Source organism: Dama dama, chromosome 11 (genome assembly GCF_033118175.1).
Source record: "Dama dama isolate Ldn47 chromosome 11, ASM3311817v1, whole genome shotgun sequence".
In the NCBI taxonomy this organism is placed as follows: Eukaryota; Metazoa; Chordata; class Mammalia; order Artiodactyla; family Cervidae; genus Dama; species Dama dama.
In genome coordinates, this window is record NC_083691.1 from 93,544,157 (window position 1) to 93,567,927 (window position 23,771).

Here is a 23,771-nt window from a genome sequence, read left to right on the forward strand (position 1 = left end):
TCCATGGCTGGGAGCAAAGAACCCCAGGGCTTTCTGCTCCTCGGGATTCTGAGTCGGCTGCCGGCGCTGGTCTCATTGGCCGTGGAGAAGGGTGACCCACAGTCGGGTCCGGGGGACGCTGACTGCTGGGACACAGCTCCCCAGTGGGCTTTTCCCGCAGCTGCAGCATGGGTCCAAGCTCGAGCACTCGATTGGTTCCACACCCAGCAGTAGGACGCAGACTCTTGCCTTTTATGGGCAGAGCAGCAACGACCACACAGTCCTTTGAACCCCACAACAAACAGAACTCTTCTCCTGAAAGCTTTCCAAGCCTCCTCACCTTAAAGTACCATCTCTTCCTGGGGGATCTTCCCTAACGCTCCTCACCACCCGCATCCCTCACTGTTTCACTGCAGAGTCTGAGTTTCTTCCTATTATTACAATTATCTACTATCCACTGAGCAGGAATTTAACTAACTCACATCTTTATCTTTTCTGCCACAAGGAAGACAACCGAGTTCAGTACAGACAGCACAGAGAACATCAGTCAGCAAAAGGCACTTTGGTAAAACTGATCTAAATGGAAATGACATTTGTTTGGTCTCTTCTGTCCAGACCAAAAAAAAAAAAAAAAAGAAAGATCTATGTTTAAGTTCAAGGTAGAAAGTTACCTGAGGCTTCTCCAAATTAATTAGTTAATTTAGACCTTCAGTTTCCACACTAAAACATCAGTAAAAAAATTTAAAAAATAACTTTTTCAAGATTACTCCCAAAACAAATCACCCCTCAGCTGAACCTCTGGTCAGTCCGTGTTTGCCAGGAGAGCTGACGGAGGACACATATGGGGGCTGGTGGCTCCATCCCTGGAAGCACAGGGGCCACCAGCAGCAGCCCCAAGGACCCCCACTCAGCCCCTCCCACAGGCCCAAGATGTGGCCAGACTATTGGCACCAGACCTGAGAAGTCAATCCAGGTACAGAAGGCTGTACTATAAGGAAAAAACAAGTTTCTATATAGTTAAAAAAAAAAAAGATCAAATCACTACAGTGTTTTTACATTTTATTTTTGTTATGAATGATAGACCTATTCAGTAATTTTACTCTTTTTATTTAAATAAAGATAAGGCTACTTAAAAGACCGTTGACATACAAAAATGTACATTACAAGGTTAAACTCTGTACTGAATTACAAAACAAGCATTTAATAAAAGAGCACACTTAAAACATCATGGCCACTCTGGAGCCTCTAAGGATGACAAGTTCCACAGCATCAGCAGAGGAAGGGTGTTCTGACAGACCTGACTTCACCTACAGGCAGTTTCACTTAATATAAGTTTTAGAAGGTCGGTGCTATCAAATGAGTCTAGCTCAGTTTTAGAATCATCTCTCAAAACTTAAGTTAACCAAAATGCTATTTCAAATAATAATTACAATTCTGAAGAATTTTAATACTAGCAGAGATATATATGATGGCCTCATAGTGGTATTTGCAAAGTGCCTGGTTGTGCCCAAAGCGATTCTGGTGAACTGCCCGTCCTCAGCCACTGGGTGACAGACCCTCTCGGACCCCTGCACCAGCGTCTGTGGTCCTCAAGGAGGACGGGGCTCACCTAGCTCTGGCCCCAGTGATCATCGGGCCAAGCAGTCCGACTTGCAAATAAATGTAAGCCTGGAGCTCAGGATCTATAAGGTGAAGGAGAAGGAGCAGAGAAGGTAGAACTGTGGGAGAGGAGAGTAAGAAAAAGGAAAACAGGGAGCCAAGAGGGAGAAGCACAGGCGCCCACGTGCCCAGGAAGTAGATGTGCCTACACCGGGAGCCACCTGATTGACCACCCACCCTCCACTCACTCCATCAAGCCGCCAGATGGGCCCACGTCACAGAGCGAGGCGCCGTCCACGTGAGCGCTGCTCAGGTCAAGGCATGGACACAAGCCCGTAAAGTGACCCCTGGGACCACTGTCATCGCCATGGAGCCATGTCCACTCTGTGCTCAGATGTGGCAAACGTGACCCGCAGTACTTGGCCGAGGCTTCTCCACTCTTCAGACTCAGAACAGCTCAAAAATACGCTGCTATATGAGCACTGATGCTGAATGTTCACAATATAAACTTCAATTTGAAGCAACAATGTTACACAGTTCAGCTGTTATTACCAACCTACTCTGTAAGTTAAATATACAAATTAAAAATTAACTTTACTGAGTAACTAAAAATAAGTTTCCACTGACGTAAAACTGTCAAATGGCTAACTCTCTCTTAGTTAAGGAGAGAGAGGCAAATGGGAGCAGACACAGCAGAACATAAAATACAATCTGTCATTCTACCCTAACTCTGCACTTTCACAATCTCCCGTAACACAGTGTACAGGATTATGGTTGTCCTTTAACATACCCAGATGTCAGCCCTGCAGATCACAAAGCGTTTCTAACAATTTACTGTAACATTAACAACGGACACAGCACTTGGTGCTGATCAGTCTCTTACGTGTGCGGATTTCTAGTCGGGATAAAGGCAGAAAGGCTGAAAACTGTAGGGTTAAAATTTGGGTATAGTTCCTATCTTCAAGGCTGAATGAATGTTTTGTAAGGCAATTCAAGAGCTAAAATGCTTGTTTTAACAAATCAACAAAGGGATGAACTGCTCTAGGAAGGAAAACTCCAACCTGAGGGTCACTCATACAAGGGAAGAACGTGAAGTACCCTTGACCTTGGTCAGAAGCACACGGCAGAAAGCAGACCTGGGAACTCGTGAGCAGGAGGCTAGCGTGTCTCCCCGCCGACTTCTGTTAGAGGACCAGAGTAATGCCACTTCACACACCAGGAAACCTCTGGTGCCTCCGTGGGCACTGCCCACTGCCCCGCGCTGCTCTGAGTGACCCCCCGACTCGGTGGCCCCTCTCCTGCCAACTGCGCATGGCACTGAGCACCCCCTGCTGTCTCCCAGGCTTCCTGGATCCTCAGGCTCTGGCCTTCTACCCCCTCTTCCTATCCCGAGTCTCCTGCCGTCAGGTACCACCTCCAACAGGATCACTCCCCTGAAGAGCTTAAAGTCAGCTTCACTTGGAAAAGATAATGCTCCCAGGAAGGAGTGATTCCTGGCCAAGAGGGAGGTCAGAGCTGCCATGACTACATGTTAGGAGTGTCCAAGGGCTAGGCAGTCTACTCTCCATAAATCAACTCACAATTAACGGGAAGAAGGAGCAGTAACAAGCACTGGGTTCCCTTTTGGTTTCTAGGAAGAGAGGCAACATGAGCGTCAAGGACAGCAGTGTTATCTGAATATTCTGAGCAGGTAACTGGCAGCACTACAAACATGCTCTCCATGGGGAACCCTGAAGGGGAGTCTGGCAGTATTCACTAAAATACCGCGATGAACTGCTATATTCTTTAGCTTGGGCAAAGAAATAAAAATCGTGAATTTCTAAAGTATTTGAGTTTAAAAAAAACCTCAAATTTCCCCAAAGACCAAAACAGACAATTGAGCATAATTCTTATAAATCACCAAATGTTTTATACCAGACTTGCAGCTAATTATGTGACTAGGGGCAATATAAATGACTTTACTAAATAAACCACTTGTTTAAAAAGAAATTCCTTCCTAATCAGAGCATGAAAGGCAAGATTCTACCCCCCTCCCACCACAGGAAGGAAAGGAGGGAGAAAGGGAAAGAAAAGGACTTTATTTTTTTGAACCTAATTTAAACCTCTTAAGAAAATTCCACAATAATCAAGATCTCTGTAAATACTGTCAATATATGCGAACTTGCTTGAAAAACTACAGTTACAGTTATATTTACATTTTTGGAAACTTTCCTTCACGGCCATGTCACATGCTGTATCTTCCTCTTGGCTTCTGGGGGCTTCAGGTTAATCTGCAAACACAGGAGCAGAAGTCAGTGCACACTGCAGAAATGTCGGCGGACACCCCAAAGGCACGTTTTACAGAGACTGACCCCTGCCACAGGGACGGTGGCGTGCTGCTGCCACCTGGCGGCAGGAAAGGCCAGCCCTGGTCCTGCGCTTACAGCTGTGGCTCTCTGACGTCTGTCGGACAGACTGGCCCAGGGCACAGACAACACGCCCGGGCTTGGACCTCACCCCAGAGCCAACTCAGCCAGCACCCTCAGGAGGTGCTGGGATGCGACGCTGACCCCAGTGGGGTTTCCTGGAAGCCCCCCCAGGTACACTCAGAGCCAAGAACCAGAGCCACTCCAGGCCTGCTTCTCCCTGCAGGGCCCATAGCACCCCAACCTCACAGTCTAAGATCTGAGTACAAGATTTAAAAGAAAAGTCACACCTCTGAACAAATAAAAGTTTTCTGAGTAGAAAAATGCTTTCCAAGAGATTGGGGGAAAAAAAAATCCTCAGTGCTCACTGGCTCACTGACCGTAATGTTCAAGGTCCTTCCTCACATGCCCGCATCTCCCCTCCCCCGCCCCTCAGCAGTGACTGAGGACAGAAGCGGTGTGGCATCACTAGAAATGCATGTGCTGGGGTCAAGCAGACCTGAATTCAACTACAGACTGGTGCCTACTGACTGGAGCCCTAGGCTAGTTTGTTTAAATTATCGAGGCTTCTTCCTCCTCACCTGTGAAATGGGAACAGCTACTGCACCCACTGCAGGGGGTGGCTGAAAGGAGTCTGACTGATAAACTGAAACGAGAACTGTGGGCTGGTCAGGTCACTGCAGCTCTCTCTCCGGGGTCTGCTATTTAGGTCTCAACTACTCAGAGTCTTGATCGCTTTGACACAGAACATGAAATTGACAACAAAGCCGAAGAATATACAGGAATGCTGTGGACTGAATACCGATGTCCCTCAAACTCCCTGTGCTGAATCTTGACCCCCAAGGTGGCGGTGCTGGAGGGGGGCCTCTGGGAGGTGGTTATGTCATGAAGGGTATGACATAAAACAGATCCTAGAGAGCATCCTGCCCCTTCTGCCAGGAGAGGACAGAGAGAGCAGCCGACTGAACCAGGAAGTGGGCCCTGACCAGACACTGAATCTGCCTTGAGTGTGGACTCCAGTCTCCAGGGCTGTCGGAAATGAATATTTACTGTTGAAGCCACCCAGTCAGTGGTGTCTGTTGTTAATATCGGTCTGAATGAAATAAGACAAGGAGTAAAAACTATAAAACTGCACATATATATATATAAAATCTCATAATTAAACTCAAAATATATTCTGGCAACTATACACATCTGCCATTTGAAAAGCAAGCATTCAGACAGTAAGTCTAGTGGAGCCTAACAGAGCAGTCTCCCAAACCACCTCCATCCTCCTAAAGACAGGTACGTGCGACGGGGTGGGGAAGCAAACCTAAAGACTCTGGTGTGATTTTAAGATAAGTGCAAAACGGACAGACTCAAGCTCAAGGTCAATATCTACACTGCCACTTAATAAATGTGTAACCCTGCACAACGGAGTTAACATTCTGAGTCGTGCTAACACAGGACTACTTCTCTCCTTGAGTTCCGAGAGGACACCTGAGGAAAAGTGCCCAAGAGGCACTGCCTTTACATGTTTTAAGCAGAAATAAACGGAGAGCACTTTAAGACGTCAGCTTATCACGGCTCTCAGGGCCACGCACAGGGAGTGAGATGCAGAAACGCGACGTCTCCTGCTGACGGGCGGGAGAGCGGCGTGGGGCAGGGCGGACCCCAGGCACGCAGCTGGCGCAGGGCCCACCAGGCAGCACCCACCGTGGCCTCGGCCTCCTCCTTGGGGGCAGCTCGCTTTAACTTCACGGGAGTGGCTCCCACTGGCGACGGCGGCGGCGACTTCGCAGGGCCCGGAGGACTCCTCCTGTGCCTGAAGTCGTGGTCCTGTCTAGTGTCACTATTACTGTGCGCCACTTTATTGTTCACAGGCAAGTTGGAAGACAAAACTAGGGGTGAGACACTTGAAGAGGAATCTGACAATTTTCTAAAGGCATTACTGGTAGCGCTCGCCTGGGGCGGGGGCCTGAGCCGGTCATTATCCCCGTTCTCCGTCTTCTTCACTTTTATGCTTGTACTTGTTGAACTTCCATCAAACACAATGAGAGGTCTTTTCCGCAACCCATCTGCAGGGCTACTCCTGAAATCAGAGAGATGTATTCATGAAAAATACTCTAAATGGCAAACTAGTTCCCTGGAACTCAAAGCTAAAATGATCAAAAAAGATTTGACTAATCTAAGCAGGACTACTGGAAATGAAGTTTTCTATGTTTACCCTAAATGAAATAACTTTCTGCTGCTTTGAACTTAGCATTATACAAACAAAGCTAGTGGAGGTGATGGAATTCCAGTTGAGCTATTGTCAAATCCTAAAAGATAATACTTTGAAAGTGCTGCACTCAATATGCCGGCAAATTTGGAAAACTCAGCAGTGGCCACAAGACTGGAAAAGGTCAGTTTTTCACTCCAATCCCAAAGAAAGGCAAAGAATGTTCAAACGACTGCACAGTTGCACTCATTTCACATGCTAGCAAGGTAGCACTTAAAATTCTTCAAGATAGATTTCAACAGTACATGGACTAAGAACTTCCAGATGTACAAGCTGGATTTAGAAAAAGCAGAGGAACCAGAGATCAAATTTCCAACATTTGCTGGATCATAGTAAAAGCAAGGGAATTCCAAAAAACATCTGCTTCATTGATTAAGCTAAAGTCTTTGACTGTGTGGATCACAACAAACTGTGGAAAACTCAAAAAGATCGGAATACCACACCACCTTACCTGTTTCCTAAGAAACCTGTATAAAAGACAAGAAGCAAAAGTTAGAACCAGACATGAAATAATGAGCTGGTTCAAAATTGGGAAAGGAGTACATCAAGGCTGTATACTGTCACCCTGCTTATTTAACTTATATGCAGAGTACAACATGCGAAATGCCAGGCTGGATGACTCACAAGCTGGAATCAAGATTGCCGGGAGAAACATCAACAACCTCAGATATGCAGATGATACCACTCTAATGGCAGAAACTGAAGAGAAGCTACAGAGCCTCTTGATGAAAGTGAAAGAGGAAAATGAAAAAGCTGGCTTAAAACTCAACATTCAAAAAACTAAGATCATGGCATCCAGTCCCATCACTTCATGGCAAAGAGATAGGGAAACATGGAAACAGTGATACACTATTTTCTTGGGCTTCAAAATCACTATGGATGGTAACTGCAGCCATCAAATTGAAAGACTCTTTCTCCTTGGAAGAAAAGCTATGACAAAGCTAGGCAGCATATTAAAAAGCAGAAACATCACTTTGCCAACAAAGGTCCCTATAGTTGAAGCTATGGTTTTTCCAGTAGTCATGTACCAGTGTGAGAACTGGACCATAAATAAGGCTGAATGCTGAAGAACCAATGCTTTCAAACTGTGATGCTGGATAACTCTTGAGAGTCCCTTGGACAGCAAGGAGATCAAACCAGTCAATCCTAAAAGAAATCAACCCAGGATATTCATTGGAAGGACTGAAACTTCAATACTTCAGCCACCTCATGTAAAGAACTAACTCACTGGAAAAGACCCTGATGTTGGGAAAGATTGAGGGCACGAGAAGGGGACAACAGAGGATGAGATGGTTGGATGATATCACTGACTCAATGGACGAGTTTGAGCAAACTCGGGGAGATGGTGAAGGACAGGGAAGCCTGGTATGCTGCAGTCCACGGACAGAGAGTTGGACACAACTCACTGACTGAACAACAAAAAATTTTAACTTTTAAAAATTACCATCCTGTTGACAGAGTTATTCTGCCCACGTATCACTGATTATTTAGAAAAGCTAACAAACTATAAAAGTACACTAAACCACCATACTGGCAGCTTACAAACAAGGAATTGACAGGACATCCGACTCCACTCATTAAAAGTCCTTAAAGTTCAGGCATTTCCTAAACTAACTGTAACATTTATATAATTTTAAGTTTATAACTAGCAAGTCTTCACTTTTAGTTTCTGAAAACCGAATTTCCACTCTTATTTGTAAGTATAAATAATAAAAGCATTCATTTGTTCAGTATTAATTAGACCTTAAGTGAAACAAACGTCTGGGGCTGGGGTGGGGGGCGGTGGACGGGACAACTTTCAATTAAACATGTTGAAAGAACTTGAACAACCAGTTATTAGGAAAAACACTTCAGCTTTGCTACTGAGAGTGCTACTAGTGACCAGCAGCATTAGCACCATCTCAGGAGCTTCTAAGAAATATGCTCATCCTAAGCTGTGTTCCAGTCAACATTGAGACTGTACACACACCTGTTCGCCAAAAGATTATACGCAGATGACACGGGTGTTATGTTCTTCCGCTATTCTCAGAAGTGGGAAATAATCACCCATCAGTCAGGACTCTTTCTTCATCACTAGAGATTAAAACCACTAACTCAGAGCTAAGGTGCTCCTTATGGAGCCCTCTCATTCCATCTTCTCCCACTGTCTGTAGTGCACTGCCTAGGACAGTGAGGCTCTCAAAAAAATATTCAGCAATTAATCAATAGTACCCACATGTGATGAAATAGACACAGGAAAATAATTAGGCCACTTAGAGATGTTAAGATACTTCGTCCTAACTAACTATGCTAATTAAATGTATAAAAGGAAATTCATCTGCTTGTGGTTTTACGAAAATTTTTCTGGAATTTAAAATTTTCTGGACTTTTCTGGGGTTTATGGAAGCAATACAACCATCTCTTTATTTCTATTTTATTCACAGACCTCATGGCCTTATCTGACTCCACTGTTTCCTTCTACTTTAATAAACCTTGTTGGCTCTGCCTCCAAAACACAACCAGACCCAAAATGCTTCTTACCAAGTCCAGTACCTCCCCCAGAACCACCACTGTCTACTGCCAGGATTACAGAACACCACCCTCCCCCAACCTTAAACCACGTCTCAGTATAGCAGCCAGAGTAAACCTCTTAAAATGTGCATCCGACGGTATTATCTCTCTGCTCGAAATCCTGCGACGGCTGCTCATCTCAGAGCAGAGCCAAGGTCCTCCCACACTCACCCCTCTGCACCGCCTTCCCTGCTCAGCCCTGCCTGCCTCCAGGCTGCTCGTGGCCATCGTGTGGACACAGCCCTGACTTGGCTCTCATGTTTGGCCCAGAACCTGGCTCACCCTCTACTTTCCACAGGTTTCTCCACTGAAATGTCACTTCTCAGTGAGGCTGTCCCTGGCTACTTCACCCAAAGCTGTCATCCCTCTTCCTCTTCCCATTTCTCCTTTGCATTTACCACAGTGTAGCATGCCCTGTATTTGACTTAACTTTTTTATTGTGTTTCTCCCAATTCAAATATGATCAAGGAGTTCGGTCAGTTTTATTTATGCTACAGCACAATGCCTGATGCTCAATAAACAGTAGCTGAGTATTTTTTTTACCTAAATTCACATGGGGAAAAAAAGAAAAGCAAGATTGTTCAGTCATATAAAACAATAACCGGAACTGCAGAAAAGTACCTTTTTGTCTCATTTTTTATCTCGTGTTGTTCTCTCTTCTTTTCCATCATTTTCCCCCATCTATTCCTTGGCAAATCTCTCTGAGGCAGTGGTATTGCATGCTGAACATAAAGGTCTGTCAGACTGTCTTTGTTTACTCTCATGTCATTTTCAACAGTTATGTTCTTCTGTGGAAAAGGAAGCAAAAGTAATTTCAAAACAACAGCCTTCATTTTAACTGCCTATCCAACAGGGTAAGACATGAGTGCTTAAATAACAAGTATAAAACCACTTTCATGTTTGGACACATGCCTAACATCCTATATGCTGCTGCAAGAAGCAGTACTATAGAAAGGCTAAGCTCTTCACGTTTTCTTTCCAGCTTCATCTTAAAGACAATGGTCATGTGTCCTCAGTGTGACCCACACAGGAGGCATAAAGGCCATTTTCAGTAGCAGCATCTTAATCTATGAATGCAACTGAAAACGGGGGACTGTATGGGGAGACAGAAAAAAGAAAGCAAACAATGATAACAGTTACTCTATCCTGTCAGAAACGTATCTAGAGAGTTACTGTCATGAGCAGATGGGCGGGCTGGAGGTCTCACCCGGGATGTTTTTCCCCAACTTTCCCTACTTCGGAAACTATATTAAACTGGAGCTCATCACTCAGACCTCAAGGCGATTCTCAAACTGTGATTGCTGGACCAGCTGCAAGAACTTGTTAAAAATGGCACTTTTCAGGCACTTCAAAATTACTGAACCAGAAACTCTGTGCATTGAACCCTGCAATCTGTGTTTTCACACACCCTAGGGTGATTGTGAGGGACCTAAAAAGTTTCACAACCACAGGGAAAATAGCTAATTGATATCTCTAAAAAATTCTAGCCAGGTAGGGGGTGGAGGGTGAGGGGGCCAGGTTTGAGGAAATCAGAGAAAGAAGAGTACTGAGGGGAAAAACAAAAAGAAAACAACAAAACATGCCACTTAAAACCCCCCAAAGTTTTCAGCAATTCTCTACCACTTTAAACAAAACTCATCACTTAAAAAAAATTTTTTTTATTTAATCCTGGACGATTAACAATGTTGTGATAGTTTCAGGTGGACAGCAAACGGAAGCAGCCGCACATATACACAGATCCATTCTCCCCCAAACTCCCCTCCCATCCAAGCTGCCGCAAAACATTGAACACAGTTCCCGGTGCTCTAGAGTACGACAAAACTCATCACTTTTTTTTTTGGTCTTATTTTTCGTCTGCTATCATAAGCCACAACAGCTGAGAAAGAGCAAACGCAGCTTTGAGAAGCCAGGAGCCCTGAGTTCTCCGGCTGCACCATCTAACGGCGGTGTGAACACAGAAGTCACTCCACCTGTCTGAGACTCAGTTTCCCCGTCTTTGAACTCGGTGAGTGTGGAGAACGGACGACTTCTCCGATGCCCTCCAGGCCGGCAGCCGGGGACCGCCACCCCTTGTTCCCGTTCTTCCACGACCTTCCCCAGCCCCTCTTGGCAGGCCCCTGATCACACCCAGGCCGTGGGGGTCGTCTGGACTTCCCTTTCCCAACCATCGGAACCCCAAATGAGTATTCCTAACTCCCAGGAGTCCCTGGAACTCTGAGGCCTTCTCTCTCTCGGCAGGTGAGTGCGGAGACCCGGCCGGTCCGCGCGGGACGGAGAGCGGCTCGACCCGGCGGCTGGCACGGCGGCGGCGGGTGTGTCGGGTGCCGCCGAGGACTACTCGGGGCGAGCTCAAGTCCCAGCGCCTCCCCGAAGCAGGCCCGCCCGCAGCAGCGCGCCGCACCTGCTCCAGGGTGAGGAGAAGGAACTCCTGGGACAGCAACTCCGGGTGCAGCAGCAGCTCCGAATCCGTGCAGCTGCGACCGCCCACATCCCCCGCCATCGTCGTCGCCAGGAGACCCCGGCCGGCTACCCACAAGTCTCCCGCGAGCAAGCGTCACGGAAGTGACGTCACGGCAGGCGCGGCGGCCCCGGGTGTGTAGTCACTCTGTGTGTGTCGCGCGTCGCGCTCCGCCTCTCCGGGCAGGCTAGGGTGCTGGGCGGGCTCTAACCGGAGGATATCCCCGGGGGCATAAAGAAGTGAAAGCGCTCCCTGCCGGGGACACTGGCGTTTCCAGTCTGGCAGTAAGAGAGGGAAAGGCGAAGTTCACGAGCCACGATTGGCCGCGCCTGGTCGCGCCTCATATGACGTCAGAGACAGAGACCAATGGGAGTCCAAGGACAGCCTCGCGGGAAGACGGCAGGGGAGGCCGATGAAAGTTGGTCTAAATATGGTGAGTAGTGTTTGAGAGCGTCTTGGTTTTGTTTTTTGAGCCTTTTTATTGTTTGTTTCCTAATGTTCCTTCAATATGATGTAAGGCCAGAGGCTTTAATTCCCTGGAACCCAGCGCCTGCCACATAGTAGGCACTCAAGTATTTGTTCCCGAAGTAATACTCGGAATGAACCTACTCACACATGAAACTAAGGGCAGCCGAGAAGTGCCGATGACACAGCCGCACATTTGTTTAGTTTCCCCAGCTCTGAGATGGGAATAACGCCCCTCACAGTGTTGTGAAGATGGAGCCAAAGTAGGGCAAATCCCTCCCCTGTTACCTCTAGCTACCTGGAAATGTGGCTACCGGTTCTTGGGTTGTTCCCCACCCCCCCACCCCGTGGTTTTCAGGATTTAACCTGATGTCTCAAGCTCTTCATCAGCAAAAACGTTTTATGGCAGGTAAGACCTGTGCAGTTTTTTTTTTTCCTTCTCGTATTTTCCAGTTTAAAACTAGAAGTACTTCCCAGGTTAAAACTAAATCCTTTCAGATAACTCTTGGTGTCTCTGAAACAAACGTTTCAGGATAGAAGGAGTGTCCCCAGAGCAAAAGAATAAAATCAAGAGTCAGAGAGGAGGAAGTGTTGATAAGGTTTCAGCACCCTCCTCACTCCAGGGGAAGGAGAGACAGGGTCTTTGGTAATGCCTGCCCTCACTCCATCCTAGGAAGAGCCTTAGGGAGAGGAGCCTCTGAAAACAGGTGGTCTGCTGTGTTTAAATCGGTTTCTGATGCAGAAGTAGGGTGGGGGATAATTTGCCTTTCTAACGATTTTGAGGTGATGTTTCGAATGTGTACAGGCAGAAGGGCCACCTGAAAGAGATTTCTGCCACATCGAAGCAAGGAAGCGACAGGCATCTGACCTGTAAGCCAGGCAGACACCGTGATTGGAGGCTTCAAGCCAGGCTTGTCAGCACCTAAACAACAAGACTGAAAACCAAACACCAGAGTGGACAAAGAGCACCTCTGAATTCGTGCTGGACCAGAGATGTGAGGACCAGACATCTCCTGCTTCTCCTCGTCCTGGCACCTTACACATTCGCTAACCAGACACAGCCCTGGGGAAGGGCGCTGGTCTTCCATGATAAGATTATTGTCCCTGGCAGCTGAGTGGGCCTTAAAGTAAAAATAAAGTTCAGTTACAGAAAAAAAAATTCCAATTTTTCCACATTTGAGTTTGTAGACTGAAGTTCATTCCTGCTACAACAGTATCACCTGTATTATGACCTGAAACTGAAGTCGCTCAGTCGTGTCCGACTCTTTGCAACCCCATGGACTGTAGCTTACCACGCTCCTCTGTCCATGGGATTTTCCAGCCAAGAGGACTGGAGTGGGTTGCCATTTCCTTCTCCAGAGGATCTTCCCAACCCAGGGATTGAAACCAGGTCTCCCGTATAGTAGGCAGACGCTTTACCGTCTGAGCCACCAGGGAAGTCATCTGTATTATATAGTAACCGAAAATGCTCAGGTTTTATTATGAGAATTTCCCCTTCCTCAGAGATCATGAGGTTTTCATTAACATTTTTATTTGGGGCCTGTAGTTGACAAGAACAAAGCTGAGGAAAACCAACAAACACTGTCCTACTTGGCGTCGTCACCTCACTGGTTATGAGCTCCTCTGGAACAGAGTCCGACACCCCACCCTGACCCCTGCCTCGGCCCTAGTAACACAGTGCTTACGCTTAGTAAGTATTCAGTGTCTACTGAATGAATGAATCATGAACAAGATATATAATGAGAACCTGGGGTGTTGATTTCTCTCATTAGCAGTATAATACTAAGAATTCAGTTGTATCTATTCAATGTTTAATCGTCATTAATCTTTGAGGCCATCTTTTTCACACTCTATAGTATAACTTGCTTAGTATGGACCAAAGGGATATTTAATAAGGATAATAAATGACTTCCCTGGTAGTACAGTGGATGGGAATCTGCCTGCCAATGCAGGGTACATGGGTTTGATCCTTGGTCTGGAAAGATGCCACATGCTGCAAGCAACTAAAGCCTTTGTTCCACAGCTACTAAGCCCACACTCCAGAGCCTGTGGGATGCAACTACTGAGCCCATGTGCTGCAATTACTGAAGCCCATGAGCTTAGAGCTGGTGCTCCACAAGAGAAGCCACCGCAATGAGAAGCTCGCACACCACAACCAGAGAAAGCCTTTGTGCAGCAAGGAAGACTCAGCACAGTCAAAAATAAATAAGTATCATAAATGAAGTTAATTGATAATTCCTTTGAAAATTTTCTTTTGATATTCTTAAATATGACAAATCAAAACAACATGAGGAGTATAGAATTAGCCAGGTGCAGATCTTTGCCTGTTTATGGATTAGTTACATACAGCTGCCAGACATGTGAAATAGACTTCTCAAAAACTTCAGGAAGAAGGTTTGTAAGTGGAATAACGTGCACGTGTGGAGTTTGCCATTTTAAGAATCTTATGACAAATTTTTTCAAAAAGGAAATAACTATTTCTGAATTATCTTCTTTTGCTCCTCTTTGTTAACACATTTTCACTCCTAGATTGTTTAAAGCAGAACACAAATATTCCATAAACTATTCAACCAACAGAGCTTAATTTTATGTATAAAAAATCTCACCGTGTTGTTGAGTTCTTACCCTTGCTCACTCTGTGGACTTTAGGGGAAGTCTTTCACTTTGTGTCTGTAAATTACTGTGTACAATGTAGAAATCAGTAGTGCCTACTTCATAAGGATATTGCTTAAATGAGGTCACCACGGTAAGCCCCTTAGCCCTGTTGCCTGGCTGGCAGTCAGTAGGTGTCACCTCTACGTAATCTCATGCCAGTTCATGGCAGAACGCTGAAACGACACGGCAGAGTGGATTCTAGGCCAGGTGACCTGGGCCAGTGATGAGCTGATGACCAGTCACACATTCTCCATGGGCCTGGGCAAAATGAGATGGATGAAAACTCGGGTGGAGCCAGCTCCCTGGCTCCACCAGACCTGCACTTGTCCTTGAAGCACAGGTAGCTGTACACTCTGGAAATCCTTTACCCACCTGGAGGTTGGGCCAGTGATGCTGGATCCACAGGGTCAGGACTGAAACTCTGTCTGGGGCAGGTGGGACGTGTGTGGCAAGAAGGGAAGGACGTAAGAGGTCACAGAAAATTAATTCCTGATGATTTGTTATTTGCTTCATTTGACTCTTTGGGGGGTCATTTGTTTTCCTCCCTTAGAAACAGAAGGCTGCAGAGTAGTAGCTGGTATCTGCCTCTAGATTGGGGACGACATCTTTGTTTTATATTCTCCAGGGGCTGGAGGAAAGCTGAGGTCTTGGGGGCCTCTTAAAGTCAGGAAAATCATTGAGAAAATTGGGCTTTTTATATGCTGGTAATTGCGCACTGACGGCCCTAGAGGGAATTTTCTTTTTCTCTGTGGAACTGGAGTTTGACTATATGTTGGAAGACAGGCTCATGGATTCATCCTAACCTAGGACTCTGCGCTGTAGCTTGACCCAAAGGGATAGCTATCGATGGGCGCTCCTGAAGGAGTGGGTAAATTGTCCTGGACTCCCTGCGTCAGTAAGGACACCCTGCGAATTCACCGCCCCTGGGGCTCGGGGCTAGCTGTGGGCCTGGGGCGGGCGGCAGGCGGCTCGTGCCCGGCAGTCCATTTCAGCCCTACGGGGGCCACCAGCCGCCATCCACTCACTCCTCCAGTCCAACTACGTCAGGTGGCCGTGCGGTCCAGCCTTTCCCAGGATGGAGGGATGGGTGGATTCACTTGTTCGTTCAGCAAGTACACTGCCCAGCGCCGTCGCGGTGCGAGAAATAGGGCGGCGAGCGTGTCCAGCAGGCCGGGGGGAGGAGAAAGCGCGGCCCCGGCAGCTGCAGCCTTGCCGCGTTACCGACCCCGCCCAGGGCCCGGCAGGCTCCGCTCGTGCGCCTCGAAGATCGGCGCATCTCCCCGCCCACCGACCCCGCGAGCCCCGAGGCAGGCGCTCCGAGCCCCCCAAACCCGGGGCATCCGAGGCCGGAGGGGCGCCCCCACCGCGGCCCGGCCCAGGGCGGGGTCTGCAACCGACGCGGGGCGCAGGCCGGACGGGGACCGGCGCTCCCGCCCCCCGGCCACCCACGTGACGGGAAGCGGCGGGGCCGGGCCGGGCCGGAGCCGAAGCCGGGGCCGGGGCCGGGGCCGGGGCCCAGGAGCGCGCGGCCCGGGGCGCGGGGCCCGGAGCGGCCGGAGCGCGGCCGGTAAGCGCGGGGCGGGCGGGCCCAGGGTCGGGGCGGGGGCGTGAAGGGGGTTAGGGGGCGACGGGTACGAGCAGGTGCGCGCGGGCAGGTGGCGAGGAGGGGACTGCGGCCGAGCGGGGGGGTGGGCGCGCGGCGCGGGGACCCGGCGGGTGTGCAGCGTGCGCGTGTTAGGGTCTGAGAAGACCCGAGACCCCGTCCGGGTTTGAGTGAGCTGTTGTGGGGGGAGGAGCCCAGCAGGACGACGCCCCGCGCCCCTTGCCACTCCAGCCGAGCTTGCGATCATTTTGTCGCTGTGGTTGACATCTGGAGCTCCTGCGATTTGAGAACGCGAATTCCGGGCCACATTCGAGCCCTACTGTCTGGCCTGAACTGGGAGACCGGGCAGGGGTGTGTGATGGGAGGCGGGGATTCCTCGCCGCCGCCGTTCTGCCCTGGGACGCAGGTGCTATGGAAGTTGGCTTCTCCTCTGCCCGCCTTCTGTGTTTTAAGAGGTGGCTTTCAAGACAGAAGCTGCCACCTCTCGGTGCTCGCACCTGCCATCACTCCCGCCAAAGGCTTCGGGTGACCATCACCCCCGCCCCAGGCCCTAGCTGGCTGCAGGAAATGGGGTTTCATACAGCTCTTCTTCATGCACATAGGTCATATTGAGTTCAGGGGTCCCAACCTGTCAGATCAGGGTTCCATCCTTGAGCAAGTGCCCGGGGAGGGCAGGCAGCCTTGGAGACAGTGGTGGCAGGTGGAGACCCGGGGAGAACGTGTGTGGAGGGTCCACTGTGGTGTAAGCCGGTAGCCCGGCCCGGGGCTCACAGCTGGCTGCAGGGAGCCCGGAGCCCACTGCCCCTCCTCTGGCCTCCCTTCTCTGTTGGTCAGCAGGAAACTCCAGCCTTATGATCGGATAGGAAGGAAGAGCTGGAGAGCTGCTTCCTTTTCTTTTTCCTTCCATTTCTGCCAGCCCTGCTGCCTCCGTGATCACTGAAGCGGCCTCTCTGGTATATGGCCTTCCCAGGCCAGGTTCTTCGCTTAACAGGGGCAGAGCTGCTCTGTGGTGGGAGAGGGGGGATGGAGATCTGGGTTCAAATCCTGCCCCTGCCCCTTCTAACTGGGAGCCCTGGGCATCACTGGACGTTCTGAGCCTCAATTTCCTCAATCAAAACCAGGGAAATAAGAGAAAAGATACGTGCAACACATTAAGAGAATGTGCATGTGGCACAGAGCCTGGCACTTAGTAGGTGCTCGATAAATTATGGTCAGTAAACAAAAAACGAAGTCATGGGGCCAGAGCTGTCTGGGCTCTGAAGTGGGTGGGCTCGGCTCTGAGTAACTGTTAACCCGGTGAGGGCTTGCCTCTGCAGTTAGACCCCTCTTGGACTCTGAACTCCAGAGTGCACATTTTCTGTGCACATTTTACAAAGACATCGGGGGACAGGTGTGGTGGTAGCCCTCACCTGCAGGTCCGTACTCTGCCTTTTCTCTTCCACTCGACAGTGAACCTCAGCCCTCTGGTCCTGGAGGCAGCTTGCCCTCCACTGCAGGCTCCCAGGACACTTCAGCCTCTGCCTAACCCTCCAGCGGCAGAGGTTTGCCTAGGGTCCCTTTCTCCTTCAGGCAGATCCAGTGGACAAGTTTTAAAAGCATAGAGATAAGTGTTTAAAAAACGCTAAACTTTCCAGGGCTGATTTGCAGCTAACCTTTCTGTTCTTACACAAAACATTATGGCTTATTCCTTCATGCTAATATTAAAATTTTGTGATCCTTTAAGACAACTCGAGGAAATTTTCCTTAATGGGTTAAGCATCTTCATCTTGGCCCGAGCCCAGTTCTCATTAGAAATACATTAAAGTAATCATTTGTGGTGGCCAGGTGTTTGGAGACTGCCCAAAAATTTGGCTGGTACTTTACAACTCATCTCTTCTGTGGCAAACCTGACCCGTTCTTCTTTATTAAAAAACACTGTACTACTAAATGAAGGCAGAAGTAGCAAGCTAATTTGGGGCTACCCTGAGTGAGCTGGAATGCCTCATGCAGAAGGGCAGGAGGAGTCACTGAGCATGCTGTGAAATCTTGCAGGTGATTTGAGGTCAGGATCTTGTCTTGATGGTCAGGTAGCTGCTATTGGGGAAATTAAACATTCGGGAAAAAGAACATTGTTAAAGGGGACAATTGCCTAGCATCCAGAAGACCCTCGAACAGCCTAACAGCTGTTTGAAAGTCCAGGATTGAGGAAGATGCCCTGGGGACCCAGACCACCCACCTACCCCCCCACCCCCACTCCTGGCCCGCCTACCCTGCCCTCCCCAGATCCCTACTTCACTTGTAACTGTTGCTCTTATAGGATTCATAGGATAGGTACGTAGACACACACTACGTGCATATATGTGCATACAGGTGGTGTGTATAAATGATGTATATATGTATGTATACATACACCTGCGTGTGTGCTCAATTGCTCAGTCCTGTCCGACTTTGTGATCCCATGGATTGTAGCCTGCCAGGCTTCTCTGTCCATGGACTTTCCCAGGGAAGAATATTGGAGCGGGTTGCCATTTCCTCCTCCAGGGGATCTTCCCGACCCAGGGAGCCAACTTGCATCTCCTGTATTGGCAGACAGGTTCTTTACCACAGAGCCACCTGGGAAGCCCAACTTTAGGTAGAGGGTCCTTTTTAAAATGCAGGTAAGAAAAATAAAATAAAATGCAGGTAAGAAATCATCTTTAGTGGATTCATAGGAAGAGCCTCCTGTTACAGGGCTGTGATACCCATCGATGCGTCTTTACCTCTAAAGTGGTGCCTCTCTGGTGCACATACAGCTGTGTGGGGCTCTGAAGGGTTTGTTTCATTTTAAAGTGTTGGTGTAATTCTCACGTGTGCGATTCTTTGCAGACACACAGGACGCCACACCCAGCTTGAGGCTGTCCTCATATCATGTGCACATTGTATGACAGGAGGTAACTGTCCTTTAGTTCAGGGAAAAATAATAATTGCTATTATTTTTGGCTGTACCTCTCAGCAAATGTATGTGGGATCTTAGTTCTCTGGCCAGGGATCAAACCCATGTCCCCTGCGTTGACAGCTCAGCATCTTAGTCGCTGGACCACCAGGGAAGTCCTCCAAAAAATAAACATTGGTGAGGCTCCCATTTCAATCAATGGCACTTTGTCATAGCATTATTTTAGGATATATTTATTTCTGTCTCAGATTAGGAGTCTCTCTCTATATATATATATTTTTTCCTTTCTTTATAATTTTACTTTTATTTTTGGCTATGCTGGGTCTTTGTAGCTTCATGGGCTTTTCTCTAGTTGTGGCAAGTGGGCTTCTCATGGTGGGGACTTCTCTTGTTGTGGAGCACAGGCTCTTGGGCACGCAGGCTTCAGTAGTTGAGGCTCCAGGTCTCTAGATCCCAGGCTCAGCAGCTGTGGTGCACCGGCTTAGTTGCTCTGCGGCATGTGGGGTCCTCCCAGACCAGGAATTGAACTCGAATCTCCAGCATTGGCAGGCAGATTCTTTGCCACTGAACCACCAGGGAAGTCCTTTCCCTTTCTTTAATCTTGTGACCCTGAGTCTATTAGCCAGTTTCTGCATCTAGATACGGAGAAGGCAATGGCATCCCACTCCAGTACTCTTGCCTGGAAAATCCCATGGATGGAGGAGCCTGGTAGGCTGCAGTCCTTGGGGTCGCTAAGAGTTGGACACGACTGAGCAACTTCACTTTCACTTTTCACTTTCATGCATTGGAGAAGGACATGGCAACCCACTCCAGTGTTCTTGCCTGGAGAATCCCAGGGACGGGGGAGCCTGGTGGGCTGCCGTCTATGGGGTCGCACAGAGTCGGACACAACTGAAGTGACTTAGCAGCAGCAGCAGCTAAATAATCTGTCTACTTCAAACATTGCCTTTATTCCGTATTTATTCTTTGCGTGGTGACCTTTAATGCAGCCTGGCCTTGGTGAGATTTAGTTCAGAGAGAATGCAGAGGGAAGCCAGGCCCGGAATAACACAACATGCAACTCCAGCTGGCTGTGGATAGAAGTGGAGGCATTTGTGTGGCCAGGGTAGCAGAGGCTGAGCAGAGGTCGGGAAGTAAGAGGCTGGGACCCTGAAAGGTGCCCACACTGCCCCTTGCAGGGCTTCTGACCCTGCTGGACCATCTCCCATCTTCCAGTAACCTGGGATATGTGGAAATATTCAGACTTTGTAAATACGGATTCAGATAAACTAAGCTCTGGATTTAGATGAACTAAGAAATGACAAGTAAATCATTCACATGGGTTGTAAATGTTTCCGTGAAGTGAGATTGTAAACAAGGAACATGCATTTTATGACTCCTACCAGGCTTATTAAGGGCTTCCCCAGTGGCTCAGCAGTAAAGAACCCACCTGCAATGCAGTTGACAAAGGTTTGATCCCTGGGTCGGGAAGATCCCCTGGAGAAGGGAATAGCAACTCACTGCACTACTCTTGCCTGGGAAACCCCATGAACAGAGGAGCCTGGTAGGCTACAGTTCATGGGGTTGGAAAGAGTTGGACACGACTGAGCGTGCATGCACATCAAGCTTATTTAACAGAGGCTGCGTATCTATTATGTTTCCAGGGTAAGCTGGTTTGGGGAAATGAGTAGGGTTTTTTATAAATATTTTTAAATTAATATTTTATATATTGAAAAGAACATTTACAATTCACATGAGATGTAGGGAGTAGTAATAAAAGCAACTCAGCGTAGGGAAGCAGACATGACTAATACCTTTGAGATCAGCTTCTGCCCACTCACATCCTATCCCCCTTGGGTTTCTGTTCTTTATTCCCTTACTTTTCTTTATGATCTCACTATGTAGGGCTGAAACTCTGAATATTACATTAGTTGGGACTTCATGTTTCTGCATCTCACAAGGCCTGAGGTATCAGGCCAAATATAGCATCTGCAGCTCCCCTTTCCAGGGAAGTTTACCGAGTCATGGGTGGGCCTCAGTGCATCCCCTCACTGCTGTGTGGTGCTCCATCCATCCAACCTTGTGGAGTTTCCATTTCCTCCCAGCTGCAAACAGAACTGCTTCTAGCTTCCTTGCTCATGTCCTGCTGAACATCAGTGAGGCCAAAAGGAGAATCCCTGGCTCCCCAGTTGCCAAGGGCTTCCTCCGTCACCCACATGGTCTGGCCAGCCCAGAAGCCTCCACCAGCAGCAGGGACATGCCCATGGATCCAGATTCTTGCAAACCCCCAGCGTCATCAGACTTGGGAGGTATTGTCTATTTGATGGGTATGAAATGAAGTCTGCTTGTAGCTATAGTTTGCAATTACACGTGGTTCTGCAGGTTGATCTCTCCCCCATGGCTGTTGACCGTAGTGTTTTCTCTTCTGAATGTGAGCCCTTTGTCTGAGATAGGTATCACAGATTTTTATCCCAGTCTGGACCTTGCCTATTCATTGCCCTAGTGGTGTCTTTCAGTGGACATACTTTTTAAATTTCTATAAAATCCTGTTTACCAGCTTTTTCTCTTTTATGGTTAGTGCTTTTTGTAACCTAAGAAATCTTTATGTACCCCAAGATCTCAAAGATGTTCTCCTATCTTTTCTTCTAGAAGATTTGTAGTTATAGCTTTTTTTTAAAAAATAACTTGATGCATCTCAAATTAATTTTTATATTAAAAGATGGTATGAGGTAGGGATAACTGAAGTTAATTGGAAGATCCCCTGGAGAGGGGAATGGCTCCCCACCCCAGTATTCCTACCTGGAGAATTCCATGAACAGGGGAGCCTATCGGGCTACAGTCTATTGGATCGCAGAGTCAAACCCGACTGAGCTGCTAATACTTTGACTTTTCACTTTCAAGGTTAACCACATGTTCCAGCAACCTTTGATTGAAATGACTTTCTCTTTCCCCACTGAATTACACTGGTGCCTTTGTTTCTGCTGCTTCTAATTTGTGAATCCAGAGTCCTTTCCAGAGGAAGAAGTAAGAAGCCCAGGCTTCAAGTTTGGGACAGTGTGTCTTCCAGTGGGAGTAATCCATTAACTGACCTTCTCACAAATTTGCTAAGTACCTCAACTCGCCACCTGCAAGCCTTGGAGATTTGAGGCACATCTTTCCTGCTCCATGCCAACAGATTTATTCTGGGAGCCAAAGAACGTGCTGGGACAATGTGCACGCCTCAGTGAGAAGAATGCGAGGGAACTGGGGGTGTGGTCCCTGCTTCTGTGACTCCTGTGAGATCCAAGGGGCAGGAGTGAACCCCACCATGGAGCAGTGCCCCACTGTTCACTTAGACATGAGTCAGGTGGCTGGTGGGGTTTGGGGGAACATCAGTGATGATCATTTTTGTCTTTTTCCAAAATGTTTGTCTTGTGTTGTCTGTGGATGAGTAGACATGCCCGTCTTCTACCCAGAGGTTTGTTTCTGAAGAACAATGTAGGGAGGCTCCATGTATAATGAATCTCAGCTCTGTTGAGAGTTGAATATCCATTAGAAGGACTGCTGCTGAAGCTCCAATACTTTGGCCACCTGATGTGAGGAGCCGACGCATTGGGAAAGACCCTGATACTGGGAAAGATTAAAGGCAACAGAAGTGGGCAGCTGAGGATGAGATAGTTAGAAAGCATCACTGACCCGATGAACATGAGAGAGAGCCAACTCAGATAGTGGAGGACAGGGGAGCCTGGTGTGCTGCAGTCCTTGGGTTCAAAAAGAGTCAGACTTGACTTAGTGGCTGAATGACTGTTGAAGAGAGTTGGCAGTTACTTACAGGCACGTGTGTGCTCTCCTGGCAGGGTCTCTGTTTGCCTGCGGGAGGAGGCCAAGTCAGAAGTCTTTCTTGCAGTATTTTTCACAAGTGTCAAATGATTTCCTTTCTCTGAAGTTACAACTGGGAATTGATGTTTATTTGTCACGCCCGGAACGGTTCTATCCATCGCTCGTTCCTCTAACCTCCCTTTCCTTTCCCGTCCCTCAGAGCCGCCGCCAGCATGATGAGCACCAAGGCCTTCACCCTGGTCCCCGCCATCGAGCGGGAGCAGCTGCTGGGCGACCGGGACCGGGGGTCGCTGGAGTGTGTGGAGTGCTGCGGCCGGAACCTCTACGTGGGCACCAGCGACTGCTTCGTGTACCACTTCCTGCTGGAGGAGAAGCCCTTGCCCGGCGGGTCGGCCACGTTCACGGCCACCAGGCAGCTGCACAGACACCTGGGTTTCAAGAAGGCGGTGAGTGAGCTGCGGGCCGCGTCGGCACTCAGCCGGCTGCTGGTGCTGTGCGACGGCTGCATCAGCCTGGTCCACATGCTGAGCCTGGAGCCCGTGCCCTCGGGCGCCCGCATCAAGGGGGCCATGGCCTTCGCCTTGAACGAGAACCCAGTGAGCGGGGACCCCTTCTGCGTGGAGGTGTGCATCATCTCAGTCAAGCGCAGGACCATCCAGGTCTTCCTGGTGTACGAGGACCGCGTCCAGATTGTCAAGGAGGTGTCCACGCCGGAGCAGCCCCTGGCCGTGGCCGTGGATGGCCAATTCCTGTGCCTGGCCCTCACCACCCAGTACATCATCCTTAACTACAGCACGGGCACCTCCCAGGACCTGTTCCCGTTCTGCAGCGAGGAGCGGCGGCCCATCGTCAAGAGGATCGGGAGACAGGAGTTCCTCCTGGCGGGCCCTGGGGGACTGGGTGAGCAGGGCGCCCAGGTGCCTCCACTAACCTTGCCACTTGCTGCCCAGTCTCTCCACCTCTGTCCCTGCATTCACGCTGAGGTTGGAGAGCGAGGTTGTGGTTGTGAAAAGCAGATACTCGTGGACTGTGTTTGCCAACGTTGAGGCAAGAGGCAAACAACTGCATGCCCAGTGTTTACTCAGTTT

The 23,771-nt window shown here is 48.7% G+C and overlaps 2 protein-coding genes and 1 long non-coding RNA gene across 4 annotated transcripts in view; 2 read left to right on the plus strand and 1 right to left on the minus strand.

Moving 5' to 3' along the window:
• Nucleotides 1–1,069: 1,069 nt before the first annotated feature.
• On the minus strand, nucleotides 1,070–11,326 carry C11H2orf49 (chromosome 11 C2orf49 homolog). The gene is made up of 4 exons (XM_061155838.1): nucleotides 11,195–11,326; nucleotides 9,415–9,581; nucleotides 5,679–6,054; nucleotides 1,070–3,848 (listed from the first exon to the last, which is right to left on the minus strand). Exons 1-4 carry the CDS (start codon nucleotides 11,291–11,293, stop codon nucleotides 3,792–3,794), a joined length of 699 nt encoding a protein of 232 aa, XP_061011821.1. The 5' UTR covers nucleotides 11,294–11,326; the 3' UTR covers nucleotides 1,070–3,791.
• Nucleotides 11,327–11,522: 196 nt separating this feature from the next.
• LOC133065121 (uncharacterized) lies at nucleotides 11,523–14,202 on the plus strand. Its single transcript, XR_009694851.1, has 3 exons — nucleotides 11,523–11,684; nucleotides 12,522–13,406; nucleotides 13,740–14,202. It is a non-coding gene; the product is annotated as an uncharacterized LOC133065121 (long non-coding RNA).
• Nucleotides 14,203–15,879: 1,677 nt separating this feature from the next.
• The window catches only part of TGFBRAP1 (transforming growth factor beta receptor associated protein 1), a 31,549-nt gene continuing 23,657 nt past the window's right edge, over nucleotides 15,880–23,771 (plus strand). Inside the window, exons 1-2 of one of the 2 annotated variants that reach the window (XM_061155830.1) lie at nucleotides 15,880–15,938; nucleotides 22,883–23,583. In XM_061155830.1, the coding sequence (XP_061011813.1) occupies nucleotides 22,896–23,583 (688 nt within the window). In that variant the 5' untranslated portion in view covers nucleotides 15,880–15,938; nucleotides 22,883–22,895. Of the gene's footprint in view, nucleotides 15,939–22,882; nucleotides 23,584–23,771 lie in introns of those variants that run through there. The other variant, XM_061155831.1, reaches the window with a different exon arrangement.

Coding starts and splice junctions, on each gene's coding strand:
- C11H2orf49 (XM_061155838.1), bottom strand. CDS start 11,293: ATGGCGGGGGATGTGGGCGGTCGCAGCTGCACGGATTCGGAGCTGCTG. Junction 6,055..9,414: donor ATAAAAAATGAGACAAAAAG/GTACTTTTCTGC, acceptor CTCTGATTTCAG/GAGTAGCCCTGCAGATGGGT. Junction 3,849..5,678: donor AGGAGGAGGCCGAGGCCACG/GTGGGTGCTGCC, acceptor CTGTGTTTGCAG/ATTAACCTGAAGCCCCCAGA.